Source organism: Mangifera indica, chromosome 14 (assembly GCF_011075055.1).
Source record: "Mangifera indica cultivar Alphonso chromosome 14, CATAS_Mindica_2.1, whole genome shotgun sequence".
Lineage (NCBI taxonomy): Eukaryota > Viridiplantae > Streptophyta > Magnoliopsida > Sapindales > Anacardiaceae > Mangifera > Mangifera indica.
The window spans coordinates 6,805,414-6,822,846 of record NC_058150.1 but is presented as its reverse complement, the minus strand read 5'-3'; the positions used below and the strand labels follow the sequence as shown (position 1 = coordinate 6,822,846).

Genomic DNA, 17,433 nt, shown 5'->3' with positions numbered 1-17,433 from the left:
GGAAATTGTTAGATTTTTAAATTGAGAAAGAAAATGTGATAAATTTTTAGTTTTTAAAATTATTTTTGTTAAATAATAATTTTACCCTTGACAATAACCTTAAAAATTAATAGATAAGTAGATATTTGAATTTTTTAAAATTAATGAATAAAAATTAGGAAAAGAGTAATTTTTGGGTAGGAATAAGTCACTTTTATTTAATATCAATTGACTATTTTTCACCCAAGATTTTGATTAAAAGACAAATTTTTGTTCTTTAATTTTAAAAAAAATCAAAAATTCTACTACCATTTAGTGAATTCTATTTAATTTTTAAATTACGAAATTATAATTAACACTTAATAAAAATAGTAAGTTATTAATATTTTTATTAGTTAAAAATTTTATCACTTATATATTTAAAAATATCAAAATTATAACCAAACTTTAAATATTGAAAATATAATTATTATTTTTAAAATTATTGAGGTATATATTAAAACATTAAAAAATACCATAAACTTTTTAAAATATTTAAAAACCCCCTTTCAAATTTCATGAATATTTACAATAATTATAATTTATATTTAAATATATATCATTTTGAAAAAGAAAATATAATAAAAAATCTATATAAATAATATTTTTATTCTAAAAATATTATTTTTTAAAATAAAAAATAAAAGAGAATTTGTAAATTCAACAAACATTGCCTGGAATGTAGCCTTTTAACCTTCCTTTGGTGGTTAAAAAATAATAAAATTGAATGAAATAAATATTATTTTTCTCTGTGGGGCCGACAATAAATAAAGAAGTCTTGGAAGTAAAGGCTAGGATCTGCCCGCTGCCCAAATCGTATGTCTCGATTCCTCATACGGTCCCATACGTCCAAGGGCATTTTAGTATTTCCACGTGTTTTATTACTCCCACAATGAAACACACGAAAAAAACATAAAGGGCGAAGATCGTAAAAAAATAAATGATTAAAAAAAACAAGAAAATCACACGAGGTTTTCGTCTTTCAGACCAAGAAGAAGCGCGAGCGAGAGAGGGAGAAAGAAAGCAGACGAAAGAAATATAGCGCAGAAGAGATAGAAATAGCAACGGAAAGAGGCATATAGAGAAAATACTTTCATTTTCTTTAGCTCTTATTTTCTCGCGATCAGTCTTTAGTAGAAAGTTTATCTTCTGAAACAATTCGCAGCTTTCGCAGAGAAGATATCGTCGCCGATCTGCTGACTACGCTCATCAATTTTCCTGGTGATTTTCTGTATGCTCATCTCTTTCTCTATCTATCTGAATTCAATTTTTTTTTGGCATTTGTTTTAAATCTAAACCCTAGGATTTCCAGTTCGCAGCACATTTAATTTTGCGCTATTTTACTGATTATTATTAATGAGACCCTACATTTCTTTGTTTCTTTTTGCAATTAGGGTTCTTTTCTGGACATTGGAATTGGAGGCAAAGAGAATTGAATCGGTTTCGCAGTGATGAGCATCAACAGGCCCGGCAGAGGGAAAAGCTAGGGTTTGAGGGTGTTTTTCGCTTTTTCTCAAAACAGCAAAAGTGGAGGATTTCCATGGGCGATGGAGGTGTGGCATGCATGTCTTTGCAGCAACAGCAGCAACATAATAGCATCATGGAGAGGTTCCCAATGTCAGATAAAGCCATTTGCGTAAGCAATAGCAACAACAAGACTAATAATAACAATGCTACAAATAACAACAGCAGCAGCAACAATAATGATACCAACAATGGCAACAACAATAACAAGGATACCAACAACAGCAGTAACAAAAAAAATGGGGTCACCTCCAAGATAGTTAAAAAGAAGATAGTGAAGATAAAAAAGATTGTTTCTGTGAAGAAAAAAGAGGTGCAGAAGAATAGTGGTAGCAATAATAATAAGGCGGTTGGAAATGGGGGTGGTAGTGGTGGTGCCGGTGGAGGGGATAGTGTTAGTGTTGATAAAGATAAGGTGAAAGGTGAGGAAGTTGAAGAGGGTGAGTTGGGTACGTTGAAGTGGGAAAATGGTGAGTTTGTGCAACCAGAGAAATCACAGTCACAATCACAGTCGCAGTCACAGGTGCAGTCACAGGTGCAGGCACAGGTGCAGGCACAGTTCCAGTCGCAGTTGCAATCACAATCGAAGAGAGGTGAAACTGAGAAGGGAGAAATTATTGTTTCCACTTCAAAATGCCGGAGAGGAGAGACTGAAAAGGGAGAATTTGGCTTGTGGAAAGGCAACAAAGATGATGTTGAGAAATGTGAATTCATTCCTGATAGATGGCATAAAGGAGAAGTGGTTAAAGATGACTATGGTTACAGCAAGTCTCGGAGATATGATTCGAAGTTGGAGCGTACACCACCATATGGGAAGTACTCAAGTGAAGATGCTTATAGAAGGAAAGAGTTCGAAAGAAGCGGTAATCAGCATAGCAAGAATTCTACCAGGTGGGAGACTGGTCAAGATAGGAACATAAGGATCAGTTCCAAGATTGTGGATGATGAAGTTTTTTTTAAGGGTGAGTACAGCAATGGAAAAAATCATGGAAGAGAGTACTCTTCTGGAAATAGGTTGAAACGGCATGGTGCTGATTCTGATAGTTGTGAGCGGAAGTATTATGTGGATTATGGAGATTTTGCATCTTCGAAAAGTAGAAGGCTTTCAGATGATTATAACACTCGTGCCATTCACTCAGAGCACTATTCACGCCATTCCGTGGAGAGGTTTTATAAGAATTCTTCATCATCAAGGGTGTCTTCATCGGACAAGTATTCATCCAGGTATCACGAATCTTCTTCATCTTCCAGAGTGGTTTATGATAGGCATGGACGAAGCCCATGTCATTCTGAGCGGTCACCTCGTGAAAGGGGTAGGTATTATGATTACCGGGATAGAAGCCCTGGTCGTCGTGATAGATCTCCTCATACTCGGGATAGGTCCCCATATACTAGGGATAAATCCCCTTATGCCCGAGATAGATCTCCTTATGCCAGAGAGAAATCTCCATATGCTCATGAGAAGTCACCATATGTTCGTGAGAAATCCCCATATGATCGAAACCGCCACTATGATCATAGAACCCGAAGTCCTATTAATGCAGATCGGTCCCCACAGGATCGAGCTCGGCTCCATGATCGCAGGGATCGGACACCAAACTATTTGGAGCGGTCCCCACTTGATCGGAATAGGCCCAATAATCACCGAGAAGCAAATCGCAAAAGTGGAGCTAGTGAGAAACGCAACTCTCAGTTTGATAATAAAGGGCCGGAGGATAAGCTGGGCCAAAAGGATAGTACTGTACTGTCCTCTCATTCATCTGCAAAAGAATCCCAAGATAACATCAATGTGGAAGATCTTAAAGTTCCTGATGAGAAAAATGCCAAATGTGAGTCTCACAAAGAAGAGCCATCCCTGAGTTCTAATGGAAATTGCAGAGAATCTCCACATGTTGATGGACTTCCGCCTGAAGAGCTGCTTTCTATGGAGGAAGACATGGATATAAGTGACACACCACCCCATGTCCCTACTGTGGTTGATTCATCCGCTGGGAAATGGTTTTACCTTGATCATTATGGCTTTGAATGTGGACCTTCAAAGTTATGTGATCTTAAGGAACTTGTGGAGGAAGGAGTTCTTGCATCAGATCACTTTGTCAAACATTTGGATAGTGATCGGTGGGTAACTGTGGAAAATGCAGTTTCGCCTTTGGTCACTGTCAATTTCTCATCTGTTGTATCAGATGCTGTAACTCAACTAGTCAGCCCTCCAGAAGCTCCTGGTAATCTATTGGCAGATACAGGAGATATCATGCAACCAAGAGGTGAGGAATTCCAGCTCTCTGTTTGTGCCCCAGATGACAGCGCATCTGTGCCTGAATCTATCAAAGATCTAAACATTGATGTGAGAATTGGAGCTCTCTTAGAGGGATTTACTCTCATTCCTGGCAAGGAAATTGAGACACTCGGAGGTATTCCATTATTTGTCATTTTTCTTCACCATTCATTTTTAGTGATCTTAACTTTGTCCTTGGGAATTGGTTTTATAGCTTAATAGTTTATTTAATTTTGGATTCAATGTTTCTTCTCTATGCCTCGTTACCGTAGTTCCATTATCTTGCAGAAATCTTGCAAACGGTGTTTGAACCAGTGGAATGGCAAAACTGTGGAGGTACATATTTGCCAGTATTTCTATTGTTATATTCATGTTTAATTGCTCTTCAATTCTTGGAAGAGCTTTGAAAATTTATAATTCTTGTAGTGGTTTTTATTAGGAGTAACATGTTTAGAAAATTTGGCATTCTTTGCTGGGGAATTTGTAAATTCTTTTTTAATGTAGACAATATGGTATGGATGTTATAATTTAATTATTTGTGGATATTTTATGAAAATCTGGTATTAAAAAAATAAAAATGCTATTACGAGCTTCTTCTCAAATGAATTTGGGTTTTCAAGTTCTCTTAGGTACATCTTTGCATTATGGGTTTGATATATGTGGCTTTGGGGCCGTCATCAAGATTTCAGTGGCGAAAATTGACCTTTTTTTTGATAACTTTGTGATGTAACTTGTATTTTGTAAAATCCCAAATGTGTTGTTCTTTGTTATTTTGATGTAGGATTGCTGTTAATCCTTCACATTGCAAGTTTAGTGTACAGTATTAATTTTGCTTCATGAGTGCCAATCAATATGCTATGATGTTTGATTTTTTTCCCTTGTACTGTTCAATTGGTCTAATATTTGTACAACAGTAGTTTCTTGGAGCTTGGGTGGCTTCCATGGCCATATCTTTGAAGTTAATTAATCTTTTAGCTTTAATCTCTTGGCAATCTGGTTTTGCTTGAAGGTTTTTAGGCCAAGACCTTATTTAGCTGTTAATGTAGTATGAAATTTGCAAAAATCATTATATAGTCCAATTGTACCCTTACATGAGGCTGTATAGTACCTTAAGTAGAATTGTATATTATATTGGATTATTTGTTTTGAATTTCTTAGTGTATAAGTTCTGAACACTAAAACGAATTTCTGTTATTACATTAAGGCATGAGCCTCATAACAAAAGTTTATTTTGCACATCTATAGGATTCACTTTGCACGGAGCTTGTATAGGGGATCAAGAACAAAATGATCAAAAAACAGAGGAGTTATCTAAATTTTCTGACAGCAAGTTGAAAGAAGCTGCAGAATTCAGGTTAGGTGTTATTGACAAAGATACTGGGCTTGCCTGTTTTGACATTGATGACTGGTTTTCTGGTCGATGGTCATGCAAAGGTGGGGACTGGAAGAGGAATGATGATGCTGGCCAAGATAAAATTTCCAGAAAGAAGCTTGTTCTAAATGATGGTTTCTCACTGTGCCATATGCCGAAGTCTGGGTTTGAGGATCCTCGATGGCCTCATAAGGATGATTTGTATTATCCTTCGCACAGCAGAAGGCTTGACCTTCCTCTTTGGGCATTTTCCTGCTTAGATGAAAGGAATGATGGTAGTAGTGTAAACAGAGCAACTCAGACAAAACCTGCTGTAGTAAGGGGAGTGAAGGGAACCATGCTTCCAGTTGTCAGGATAAATGCTTGTGTGGTCAATGACCATGGTTCATTTGTCTCTGAGCCTCGCTTAAAAGTTCGAGGGAAAGAGAGGTGCTCATCAAAGTCTGCTCGGCCATACTCCTCAGCTAGTGATGCTAGGAGATCATCGGTAGAAAGTGTTTTTCAATCAAAAACTGTTAATGATTCAGATTTACAGTGCTCTTGGAAGAGTGTTGCATCTATAAATACCCCAAAAGACCGAGTTTGCACTGTTGAAGACTTGCAGCTGCATTTGGGTGAGTGGTACTACCTTGATGGTACAGGGCATGAACGAGGGCCAAGCTCATTTTCAGAGCTACAGGTTTTGGTTGATCAAGGTGTCATTCAAAAACATATCAGTGTTTTCAGGAAATTTGATAAAGTTTGGGTTCCAATTACCTCTGCTGTCGAGACGTCTGAATCTGCAAGTGGGATTCAGCAGGAGCATGTAACTCCATCAAGTCATTCTTCAGGGCATTCTATTACACAGTCTCAGGGTGTATCCCTTCATGAAAGTGAAAGTTCTGTGAATTCCAGTTCCTTCCACGGCATGCATCCACAGTACATTGGTTATACCTGTGGGAAACTACATGAATTGGTGATGAAGTCCTACCGGAGCCGTGAGTTTGCAGCAGCCATAAATGAAGTTTTAGATCCTTGGATCAATGCAAAGCAACCAAAGAAGGAGACAGAGAAGCACCTATATCGGATATCAGGTATAAATAAGTCAATTATAGTTTCTTGTAGGTGTTGTGGTATACTTATAGTGGCAGTTGACAGTTTCATGGTGAGGATGGCAGAATTTTCTGTCATTTCAATATTTGAAGTTGGTGTCCACTCTTGAAATAAATCATGTATATTTTTGCTGTCTTGATCCATTTTTTTGGTTTTCCATAGTACTTTTATGCATCTGTGTTTTTTTTATTCTCAACAACTCGGTAGAAATTCTGAGGCCTTCTTTTGGGTTGGGTTGATATTAATTACAGAGGGTGATGCACGTGCTGGAAAAAGAGCTCGCCTGTTGGTTGATGAAAGTGAAGAAGATGATGAAATGGAAGATGTGCTGACAATTCAAGATGAGTCCACCTTTGAGGACTTATGTGGTGATGCTTCATTCCCTAGGGAAGAGAGTGCAGGTTCTGAAACTGAGTCAGGGAGCTGGGGCTTATTGGATGGTCATATGCTGGCACGCATTTTTCACTTTTTGAGATCTGACATTAAGTCTCTTACTATAGCTTCTTTAACTTGTAAACAGTGGAGAGCTGCTGCCAGATTTTATAAGGATATTTCTAGACAAGTTGACTTATCATCTGTAGGTCCTAACTGCACTGACTCAGCTATTGGGATCATCTTGGTAAGTGTGGTATGTATTTGGCAAGAAGGGAATGTAGAGTTTTTTACTTAATCTGAAGTTTAATTTGATTGTTTGCTTGCAGAATGGTTATAACAAAGAAAAGTTAAATTCTATGGTTCTAGTTGGTTGCACAAATGTTACTTCTGGCATGCTTGAAGAGGTTCTTCGCTCATTTCCTTGTTTATCTTATATAGATATTAGAGGCTGTAGTCAGTTTGGTGATTTGGCCCACAAATTTCCAAATATGAATTGGCTTAAGAGTCAAAATTCACATGGTACCAAGATATCCAACGAGTCGCATTCCAAAATAAGGAGTCTCAAACAGATTACCGAGAAGAACTCATCAGTTTCCAAAACTAAGGGTCTGGGTGGTGATATGGATGATTTTAGTGAACTTAAAGATTATTTTGAGAGTGTGGATAAGAGAGACTCAGCCAATCAATTGTTCCGTCGAAGTTTGTACCAAAGGTCAAAAGTGTTTGATGCTAGGAAGTCATCGTCCATTGTATCTAGGGATGCTAGGATGAGGAGGTGGGCCATCAAGAAATCTGAAAATGGATATAAGAGGATGGAGGAATTCCTTGCTTTGAGTTTGAAGGACATAATGAAGGAGAATACCTTTGATTTCTTTGTGCCCAAGGTAGTTGTTTATTTTTGTAACTTCAAAATTTTATTCTCTTTTTTTTGTAATTTTTCCTGCTGGTGGCTGCATATGTTCAAACTCACCTTTCTTATTCTAAATTTGTTCACCAGGTTGCAGAAATTGAGGAAAAAATGAAAAACGGATATTATAGCGGCCACGGTTTGAGCTCTGTCAAGGATGATATCAGTCGAATGTGCAGGGATGCAATAAAGTAATTTTCATCAGTCTTTTTTTTTCTTGCATTTGCTTTTTGACCAAAATTATTAAACTTCCAAAACTTTATATCAATCAAAACCATGTATGGCTTTGTGGTGATGGCACAAATGTTCTCGAGGATCTGCTGCAACTTTTTCATGCATTGCAGATGTTACATTAATTTTATTAAAGTTGGATGGGGTTAAGTCGTCAGGTGGATGAGTTTTTTTGTTTTAATGAAATTTTTGATAATTTAGGCTGGACACCTTTCAGGTTTCATAGATTTAAACTGGTTCTTTTAATTATATTCATTCTCTGTGTTACAGTTGAGAATATGTTTCTTCTTCTGCTGTGTATGCCTGGCCATTAGTTTTCTATACTGGTTATAAGCACTGTAACTGTATGTTTCCTTTTTTTATTCATATAAATCTCTATGGGTGCAGAGCAAAGAATCGTGGTGGTGCCAGGGATATGAATCATATTATCACATTATTCATCCAGCTTGCTACACATTTGGAACAGGGTGCTAGGTCTTCTTACTATGAAAGGGAGGAGATGATGAAGTTCTGGAAAGATGAGTCACACTCTGGGTTTTCTTCTGCTTCATCAAAGTATAAAAGAAAGCTCAGTAAATCTGAAAGGAAGTACATGAATAGGAGCAATGGTTCTTACTTTGCGAATGGTGATTTTGATTATGGAGAATATGCATCTGATCGAGAAATCAGAAAACGTTTGTCCAAGTTGAACCGAAAATCAATGGACTCAGGCAGTGAAACTTCTGATGACATTGATAGATCTTCTGAAGATGGCAAGGGTGACAGTGAGAGTACAGTGTCAGATACAGATAGTGATTCTGATTTCAGGTCAGAAGGTCGAGCTGGGGAGTCTAGAGGAGATGGATATTTTACAGCTGATGAGGGTTTATCTTCCATTACTGATGATCGTGAATGGGGTGCTCGCATGACAAAAGCTAGCCTGGTTCCTCCTGTTACTAGGAAATATGAGGTCATTGATCAGTATGTTATTGTGGCAGATGAGGAAGATGTGAAACGGAAGATGAGGGTTTCTTTGCCAGAGGACTATGTTGAGAAGCTTAATGCACAGAAAAATGGCAGCGAGGAGTTGGATATGGAACTTCCTGAAGTCAAGGATTACAAACCGAGAAAACAGCTTGGAGATCAGGTTTTAGAACAAGAAGTGTATGGAATTGATCCATATACTCATAATCTTTTACTTGATTCTATGCCTGAGGAATTGGATTGGTCTCTCAATGATAAGCACATGTTTATAGAAGATGTGCTCCTTCGAACCTTGAATAAGCAAGTTAGGCATTATACAGGCTCTGGGAACACTCCAATGATGTATCATCTGCTGCCTGTTGTTGAAGAAATTGAAAAAGTTGCTGAGGAGGACTGTGATGTGCGAACAATGAAAATCTGTCAAGGTATCCTGAAGGCCATTGATAGTCGTCTTGATGACAAATATGTTGCTTATCGAAAGGTATATTATAATATCCATTTATTAGTTAGCTTTATATTATTCTAAGCTGTTGCCTTTAGACCTCTGGTTCGTATGATCATATGGTCTCTACTTCTCAAATCCTGATCCTTTCCTTTTTTTATTTTCTACTTGAATTTGGACAACAGGGTCTTGGTGTTGTTTGCAACAAAGATGGCGGGTTTGGAGAAGATGATTTTGTTGTGGAGTTTCTTGGAGAGGTAAGGATTCAGTATTTTCATGGAAATTATAGTTGGCATTGCCTTAATCTTCAATTATCAAACGGAAATAGAGCGTGCTTTGTTATATTTTAACATGAAATGTCAAGATTATTTCTTTCAACACTTTCTCTTAGGTTCATAAATTTTATAATTACTTGTATTTATTTATGAGAGGTTGAAAAGTATGCTTTGCTTATTCATGATATTCACTAAACTCCTAACATGAGAATAAACTTCCTTGGATGAATGATGCCAAAACTTTTTAAAATTTTAATAGGTCTACCCTGTATGGAAATGGTTTGAGAAGCAAGATGGGATACGATCTTTGCAGAAAAACAAGACTGATCCAGCCCCAGAATTTTATAACATTTATCTTGAGAGGCCAAAGGTGAATTTTGCTTTGGAAAAATTTTGTGCTACGTAATATGGGCTTGTTATAATTCTTTTCAACTTCCTTTCTTTGAAAAATTTACCTGATCATCTTTGCATATTTGCCAGGGTGATGGTGATGGATATGATTTAGTTGTTGTTGATGCCATGCATAAGGCAAACTATGCAAGCCGTATATGTCACTCATGCCGACCTAATTGTGAAGCGAAGTAAGTCCTGTTGATAAATGCTGTTATTTTCTCAACATTTATCTTGAGAGGCCATAGCCGAAATGTTCTTACATGATGAAAGACTCTGTTTTTAGCAGTTCTCTTACATCTGGAAATATATATGTAAATTATAATATAGATTTATTATCATTCTTAAGCACACTAGTTATCTTTGATGTGGATGTATTTGTCTAATGTTATAAGTATTGGTGTTAAGGACTTATAACACAGTTGGAAATATTGCTCAATAAAGTGTGCACTGCAAGTCTTATATCAAAACTGTATTTTGCAAGGAGAAAATTTATGCAAATGTCTGCTGAAGTCTTATATCTCGTCATTTTTTGTGAGATCCCAGGATCCTCCAATTATTTGCTTTGGTATTCACAGCTGGACTCTTATCGTGAATATTTATTATTTGATTGTTTGTCTTACAGGATAAATGGAGTAATGAATTGTAAATTCGTACTTTTTTTACTTTATTTTAACTTTGAATATGAACATGAATGTGCACTAAAATTTTACTTTAATTTTTATATAAAAATTTAATTCTTTAATTGGGTAAAAAATAAGTCTAGGATGTGAGCAAAATGTATGTGGGACAGTCACACCACCTCTACTTGCTAATGTGGTGAGACCATCCAATTAAATTGTGCCACATATTGCACATAGGTGTTGAATTTTCTAAGACCACCAATTATAATGATGGTGGTTTTTATCTAGTTGTTTGATAAAGCTCATACCTATGTGCAAACACATGATGTGACATCATTTAGTTGGATGGTCTCACTGCATTGTGAATTGAGGTGGTGAGATAGTCCCATCTAAGCATTCTTCATGGAATTATTGTAATCTCTGCCCCTGTTCATTTGCATATTTTTGACTGATTGAATGAGATACTAAGCAATTGCACTAGTTTGTCCTTGATCATTCAGTGAAATTTAATGAATGATTTTCACTTCAATATCCAGCCATACTGATTTTGTTGTTGTTGTTGCTTGAATGCAGAGTTACTGCTGTAGATGGTCAGTACCAGATTGGAATATATACAGTACGTGAAATTCAGTATGGTGAAGAGATCACATTCGATTATAATTCTGTTACAGAGGTTTGTGTCTTCTTCATGTCAGTCTTGTTTACAATATAGAGCAAATTTTCATTGTTCTCATCTTACTGATGGCTCTTGATGCTGCAGAGTAAGGAGGAATATGAAGCCTCTGTCTGTTTATGTGGAAGTCAGGTTTGTCGGGGCAGCTACTTGAATCTGACAGGTGAAGGGGCTTTTGAGAAGGTACCAACTGCAAGACAGTTATTTTGGTTAAGCATTTTTTTTATGTTCATCTATGATGTTAGTCTGACTACTGATAGTTGTCGCTTCCAAACAGCCTTATCTGTCTTGTTGGCTTGGAGAGGGGTGTTTACATACCCTGGCTCTATTCTGCAGCATGTCGAAAACTGCTGATTCTTTTCTGCAATCAGTCTAAAACTTATTTCATTTTCTCATAAACAAGGTAAATGTCATTTCAGGTACTTGAGGAGTTGCATGGATTGCTGGATCGCCATCAACTTATGCTTGAAGCTTGTGAATTGAATTCAGTAACTGAAGAGGACTACCTTGATTTGGGGAGGGCAGGTTTAGGCAATTGTTTGCTTGGCGGATTGCCAAGTTGGGTTGTTGCCTATTCGGCTCGCCTGGTATGTCCATGCTGCTCCTAGTTTCAGTTTTGGGATTAATTTTTCCTTTTCCCCCCTTTTTTTTAAAAGAATTTTTTAGCACCCTTTTTGGGGGTAAGGGGAGGGGGTTTATATCTTAATTGATCTTTTATTTTTTTACCATTATTTTGGATGAAGGTGAGATTCATAAATCTTGAAAGAACAAAGCTTCCAGAGGAAATCTTAAAGCATAATTTGGAAGAGAAAAGGAAATATTTTTCAGAAATATGTCTTGAGGTTGAAAAGAGTGATGCGGAGGTTCAGGTATATGTTAACTGTCTCTCTTTATCTGTACCTGTGTCTATGCTTCTGTCTGCATTTGTCTAGGGATGCATTTGGGAGTTCTGTATTTCTAAGGATATGCTTGCAGTTGCCATGTTGGATTCTTATTTTATATCTTTTTGTTCATACAGGCTGAAGGTGTCTACAACCAGAGACTTCAGAATTTGGCTGTTACCCTTGACAAGGTGACTTGCCTCTCTTATTATGTGAACGAAGGGTTGTTTTCATTTTTATCTTTATTGGCGTTGCTTGAGTGCAATCAGGACACAACATATGTATCATGGTTTAGACCCATCCTAATGAATCTTGTTTTGCTAATCCTCCAAAGTGGAACAATGAGATTAAGCTGTATATAAATCTGGTTTTAGAAACAATCATCACAAATTGTTGAATCCTGGTTTTAAAAGTTAACCTTTGGGAATCACTGGATTATTCTGTCTTTTGATGTTGATCTCGCTGTTTTCTTATTGATCTCATTCTATAGAGTCTAAATCAAAGTGTCTTAAATGATACCAAGCCTAAAGTGTTTGGAGTCTATCTAGTTACTGTATGGAATACAATGGTATTTTAACTTCATATATTAATATAATCTTTATTATTGATTGCTATTTGCAGGTGAGGTATGTTATGAGATGTGTGTTTGGTGACCCAAAGAAGGCCCCACCACCACTGGAGAAGCTTAGTCCTGAAGAGACCGTATCTTTTCTCTGGAAGGGAGAGGGTTCACTCGTTGAGGAACTTCTTGAGTGCATGGCTCCTCATGTGGAAGTAGAGATACTAAATGATCTCAAGTCCAAGATTCACGCACATGATCCCTCAGATTCTGATGATATTCAGAAAGAACTTCAGAAATCTTTATTATGGTAAGCAGAGGGCATGGCTCTAAAATTTATCACATGCCATGCTTCAATCAGGTAAAGAATGCAGTTTTTGCTCATATGTTTTTTGCCTTTAAAGGTTGAGGGATGAGGTCCGAAATCTTCCGTGCACATACAAGTGTCGGCATGATGCTGCAGCTGATTTGATCCATATTTATGCTTACACAAAGTGCTTCTTTAGAGTTCGGGTGAGTCTTCTTTTATAAAATCCCTGAGAACTTTTATCAATATGGTTTTATGTTGCTCTTGAAGTCCACTTTCACTTTCATCTACAGGAATACAAAGCTTTTACGTCGCCACCAGTTTATATTAGCCCTCTGGACTTGGGCCCCAAGTACACAGATAAGTTGGGTACAGGTTTGCAAGAGTATCGGAAGACATATGGAGAAAATTATTGTTTGGGGCAACTGATATTTTGGCACATCCAGTCAAATACTGACCCAGATTGTAGCCTTGCTAGAGGGAGTCGGGGCTGTTTGTCTCTACCTGAGATTGGTTCTTTTTATGCCAAGGTTCAGAAGCCATCACGGCAACGTGTTTATGGCCCAAGGACCGTAAGGTTTATGCTGTCATGGATGGTGAGTATTGTACATTATTTTAGAAATTGTTATTATAATTTATTAGATTTGGTATTTATATGAGTTGCAATGCAACGGTGGACAGGAGAAGCACCCTCAAAGACCGTGGCCCAAGGACCGCATATGGTCATTCAAGAGATCTCCGCAAGTATATGGGAGCCCAATGCTAGATGCGATTTTGAAGGGTTGTCCGTTGGACAGGGAGATGGTTCATTGGCTGAAGCACAGACCTGCCGTTTATCAGGCCATGTGGGATCGATGAAAGTTTTGTTGGGATATTAATGTTTTGGAATTATTTTTTCAATATTTGTTGGCAGCTGCCACTATTTGACGCGGGAGTTGGCTAATCAGCGCATGCGGTTGCTTGCGCTCTCGCTGTTATCTTATTCTTCTGTACAGTTCTTTCGTCTTTGTATTTTGTAATTCATTCTGGTAGTGGTAGAGCATTTCTTTTTCATCTTTTTTTCACTTCTCCTCTCTATCCTTTTTATTTAAAGAAAAAAAATCAAAGGAATGGAAAAGCAAAAATGTTCCAAGGCATTTACGTTTGTTCGTTCTTCTGATCTTTCCATATTTCGTTTAATGTATCTAAATATATTTTCCTCCCAAATATGAAACGGCATAGTTTAGAAAAGTGGATGGTTGATTAAGTCTTGATTAATTTTAAATAATATTTGCAAATTGCCATTTAGGAATGTACCGAGTCGGGAATTGCAGGTGATGTTGTAAAAATCTCGCCTGGCTAAGCTTTGCAATACTATACAGTCCTACCCAACCGCCAAACAGACGAACGGCGCATGTTGCAGTGGGCGCCGTACGCCTGCATAGTCCTGATAATTAGGCGTCCTTTTGGCCGCCTTAACAACCTGCACGTGCCCCCTCTCTTTTCTTCTCTCTAAACATTACTGTGTGCATTTGTTTTCATTTACCTAGATTGATGAAAATGGATATGGATCCAAATATTAACTTAGAAAATACTTTCTTCACACTCGCTGATTCCATGATCCCATTACCAACTCATAGTTTTATTCCACTGAATTACAACCAACTCCAACCTTCATTCCTTCCCGTTCCAGACTCCACTCACCACCTCTTCCATTTCTTTTCCAAGCCTTCTCATCATCTTCCACCCTTCAACAACCTTTCTTCTACTTCTTCTTCCTCTCGAAAACGTCCTCGTTTCGACTCCTCCGTTTGTCCCAACCACGAGTTCTTGCCTCCCGTTCAACCGCAAAATGAGTTGGCTCGTCAGCGCCGACAAAATATCAGCGACAAGGTTCGGTGCTTGCAAAAGCTGATGCCCTGTGAGAAGAAAATGGATACTGCTACCACGCTGGAAGAGGCCTATAAATATGTCCGATTCTTGCAAGCTCAAGTCAAAGCTGTCCAAACAATGCCACCAATTGAGTCTAGCTTTTCTCTTCAAAACTACTTGGATGTGTACCATTTTGGAGGTCCCAGTGGGTTGGAGATGTTGAACAGGCAGCAACTTTTGCAGGTTTTGGTTAACTCTTCTGTGGCACAAACCATGCTTTATTCTAAAGGGTTTTGTGTTTTTTCTTTGGAACAGTTGATTTTGATGAACAAACTTGGCCAGGCAAAACTTTTTATGCAGCAGCAGCAGCACCACCAGTAGTATAGTATTTCTTTTTTTTGGGCTTATTAAGGTACGTACGGACATGAAAATGAAACTCCTATCAAATGAACAATGAAGATGAAACATTATGGAGGAATTTCTAATATTGGTAGCTTACCATTTAACTGACCAGTTTGTCCTCTAACATATTTAATTATAAGTATATATAATTTTTAAAATTATCATTTTTTTAAATTTCTTCTTCCCTTCTTCTCATTTTCACAATCCAATCTTTACAACACAGTGGTCAGCAATGCTATTGAGTATGTTGTGAAAAATAGGAGATGGTGAAGGTGTAAGACGACATTTAGGTTGAGTAAGGAGATGAGATGACACACTATGGTCAGAGTGGTGCGATTGATTGGAATGACACCAAAATGTGAGATTTTAGTCCAATTACACCAACTTGGATGTGATTTAACTTAAAAATGGAGGAATAGATGAGGCCATGTGTCTCTCATTCACTGGTTAATATTTTATAAATAATTTTATTTTTTTATAAAATAAAAAAATGCTCTTTAACTATTAAAATTAGTGTTCAAGTTTCAATTTCAATGGCTGAACCAAAAACTGAATATTTGGAATTTAAAGGATAAAAAATTATTGTTTCATTAAATTTTAGGTGAAAATAGTTAACAGGCCAAAAGGAAATATAGACGCATCAGTTCAATGCCGAAAGGCCTATTTTGGTCCAATTATGTTCTCAACTTAGCTCCAAATCTATTATACAAAATAGAGATTTTTAAATGCAATTTTGGAGCAGATTCTTTCAAATTAATCAATATCTAAGAGTGGGGCTTAAATCCTCATTTCTCTTGGGAAAAAAAATTAATTAAAATAGTCATATTTGAGGGAATGTATAGATTTTAATCAATATTATAAGAGTTACTTGGATATAGTTTCTCTCTTTTTCTAACCTCCCTACATTTAAAGAAAACTTTAATATCTTTTATCTAACTGTCACTTTAAATAATCTTATTATCAAAACCTTAATAGAAACACGAAATTGAGCAAGAAACTTCATTCAATCTAGGCATGAAAATGAACATATGCTTTTTTTTTCTTTTTTTGAATGATGGATACAAGCATATTTTATATATATATATATATATATAGAGAGAGAGAGAGAGAGAGAGAGAGAGAGAGAGAGAGAGAGAGAGAGAGATAAAATGACATTATCAACTTAGGGTTTTGCGTATTTCCAGTGTGTTTTCTTAAACAAACAAAATGTCAAATGTTTTTGTATTAGTTGGGTATGAAGGATAGTAGACCTTAATGGAAGATAACACAATGATAATATAATGAACGTGAAACTGTATGAAAATACATTGAATGTGAAATCAGGTTGGTGAAATTGTTGGGAGACTTTAGTATGAAAGTCTCATTTGACAAAGTGTTACTCTAGTTATATATGCACCAGTAATTAGTCACTATTGTTTCCAATAATGGGACACCAAATTTAGTTCCATTGCAAATTTGAAAAAACTTTGGAGTGAAGTCTTATATCAACATGTGTGATTCAAGTTAACATCTCCTGGTTTGATATTTTGTACAATAATTGATACACAAAATCTATATGAACTAGAAACCACACAACTATATCAAATAAAGACAAACACTTGCTTCTCTTGGTGGGTGTTGTTTTTGGTTCTTGCAAATATCTTATATCAATTATTGTGTAAAATGTGTAATAGGGAGATGTTGACTTGAATTGCACATGTTGGTGTAGAATTTGTCTCCAAAGATGTTACATTTGCAATGGGACTAAATTTGGTTTCTCATTATAAGAAACAATAATGACCAATAATTGGTGCATAACTAGAGTATACTAGTTTTGTAATTGTATTTAATGTTGTTTTTCTCCAAACTCATGTATTAAATTTTAGAACAATAATATACGTATCTATTTTGAGAATATAAATGAATAAATATTTATGTATTACTTTATTATTAAATCAAAATTATCTAATCATATGATAACACATATCAAATATATACTCATTTGTGTACTCAAAATGAATGAAAATAGTTTTATTGTAAACTTTATATGGTGTTTGTTTTTCCAAAATTTTAATTTAGTATCTTAATTCATTATGTTGTGTATGATTCTGTTCATGTCTTTATATGTTTGTTGCTACATGTATTATAATATTTAGGGAATATAATGATTTGAAGCACTGAATGTTGGCTAATTTGAGTTAACATAAATTATCTTCTCATTCCTTTTTACAAGATCTAACATATACTTACACACAATTAAAGTCATTAAGGCTGCTATTTTATCCCTTAATTTA

At 36.3% G+C, this 17,433-nt stretch overlaps 2 protein-coding genes across 4 annotated transcripts; both read left to right on the top strand.

Moving 5' to 3' along the window:
- Nucleotides 1-957: 957 nt before the first annotated feature.
- On the top strand, nucleotides 958-13,960 carry LOC123196936 (histone-lysine N-methyltransferase ATXR3-like). Of its 3 annotated transcripts, none has more exons than XM_044611089.1 (20): nucleotides 958-1,239; nucleotides 1,413-3,953; nucleotides 4,106-4,153; nucleotides 5,063-6,262; nucleotides 6,533-6,900; nucleotides 6,983-7,540; nucleotides 7,654-7,754; nucleotides 8,182-9,238; nucleotides 9,385-9,456; nucleotides 9,734-9,844; nucleotides 9,955-10,055; nucleotides 11,061-11,160; nucleotides 11,248-11,343; nucleotides 11,580-11,747; nucleotides 11,904-12,029; nucleotides 12,179-12,232; nucleotides 12,663-12,910; nucleotides 13,005-13,113; nucleotides 13,201-13,503; nucleotides 13,589-13,960. In XM_044611089.1, the coding sequence occupies exons 2-20, from the start codon at nucleotides 1,559-1,561 to the stop codon at nucleotides 13,763-13,765; spliced, it is 7,392 nt and encodes a 2,463-aa protein (XP_044467024.1). In that variant the 5' UTR covers nucleotides 958-1,239; nucleotides 1,413-1,558; the 3' UTR covers nucleotides 13,766-13,960. The 3 variants fall into 3 exon arrangements, with proteins under 3 accessions (XP_044467024.1, XP_044467022.1, XP_044467023.1); XM_044611087.1 differs by having other exon boundaries at nucleotides 6,533-6,909; XM_044611088.1 differs by having other exon boundaries at nucleotides 958-1,249; nucleotides 6,533-6,909.
- Nucleotides 13,961-14,437: 477 nt separating this feature from the next.
- On the top strand, nucleotides 14,438-15,192 carry LOC123196935 (transcription factor bHLH117-like). Its single transcript, XM_044611086.1, has one exon. It carries the CDS (start codon nucleotides 14,441-14,443, stop codon nucleotides 15,137-15,139), a length of 699 nt encoding a protein of 232 aa, XP_044467021.1. The 5' UTR covers nucleotides 14,438-14,440; the 3' UTR covers nucleotides 15,140-15,192.
- Nucleotides 15,193-17,433: the final 2,241 nt, after the last annotated feature.

Excerpts from the sequence above, each read along its gene's own strand:
- LOC123196936 (XM_044611087.1), top strand. The coding sequence starts at position 1,559 with ATGGGCGATGGAGGTGTGGCATGCATGTCTTTGCAGCAACAGCAGCAA. Across the intron at positions 9,239-9,384 it reads AATATGTTGCTTATCGAAAG|GGTCTTGGTGTTGTTTGCAA; the intron begins GTATATTATAAT and ends TTTGGACAACAG. Across the intron at positions 9,457-9,733 it reads TTGTGGAGTTTCTTGGAGAG|GTCTACCCTGTATGGAAATG; the intron begins GTAAGGATTCAG and ends AAATTTTAATAG.
- LOC123196935 (XM_044611086.1), top strand. The coding sequence starts at position 14,441 with ATGAAAATGGATATGGATCCAAATATTAACTTAGAAAATACTTTCTTC.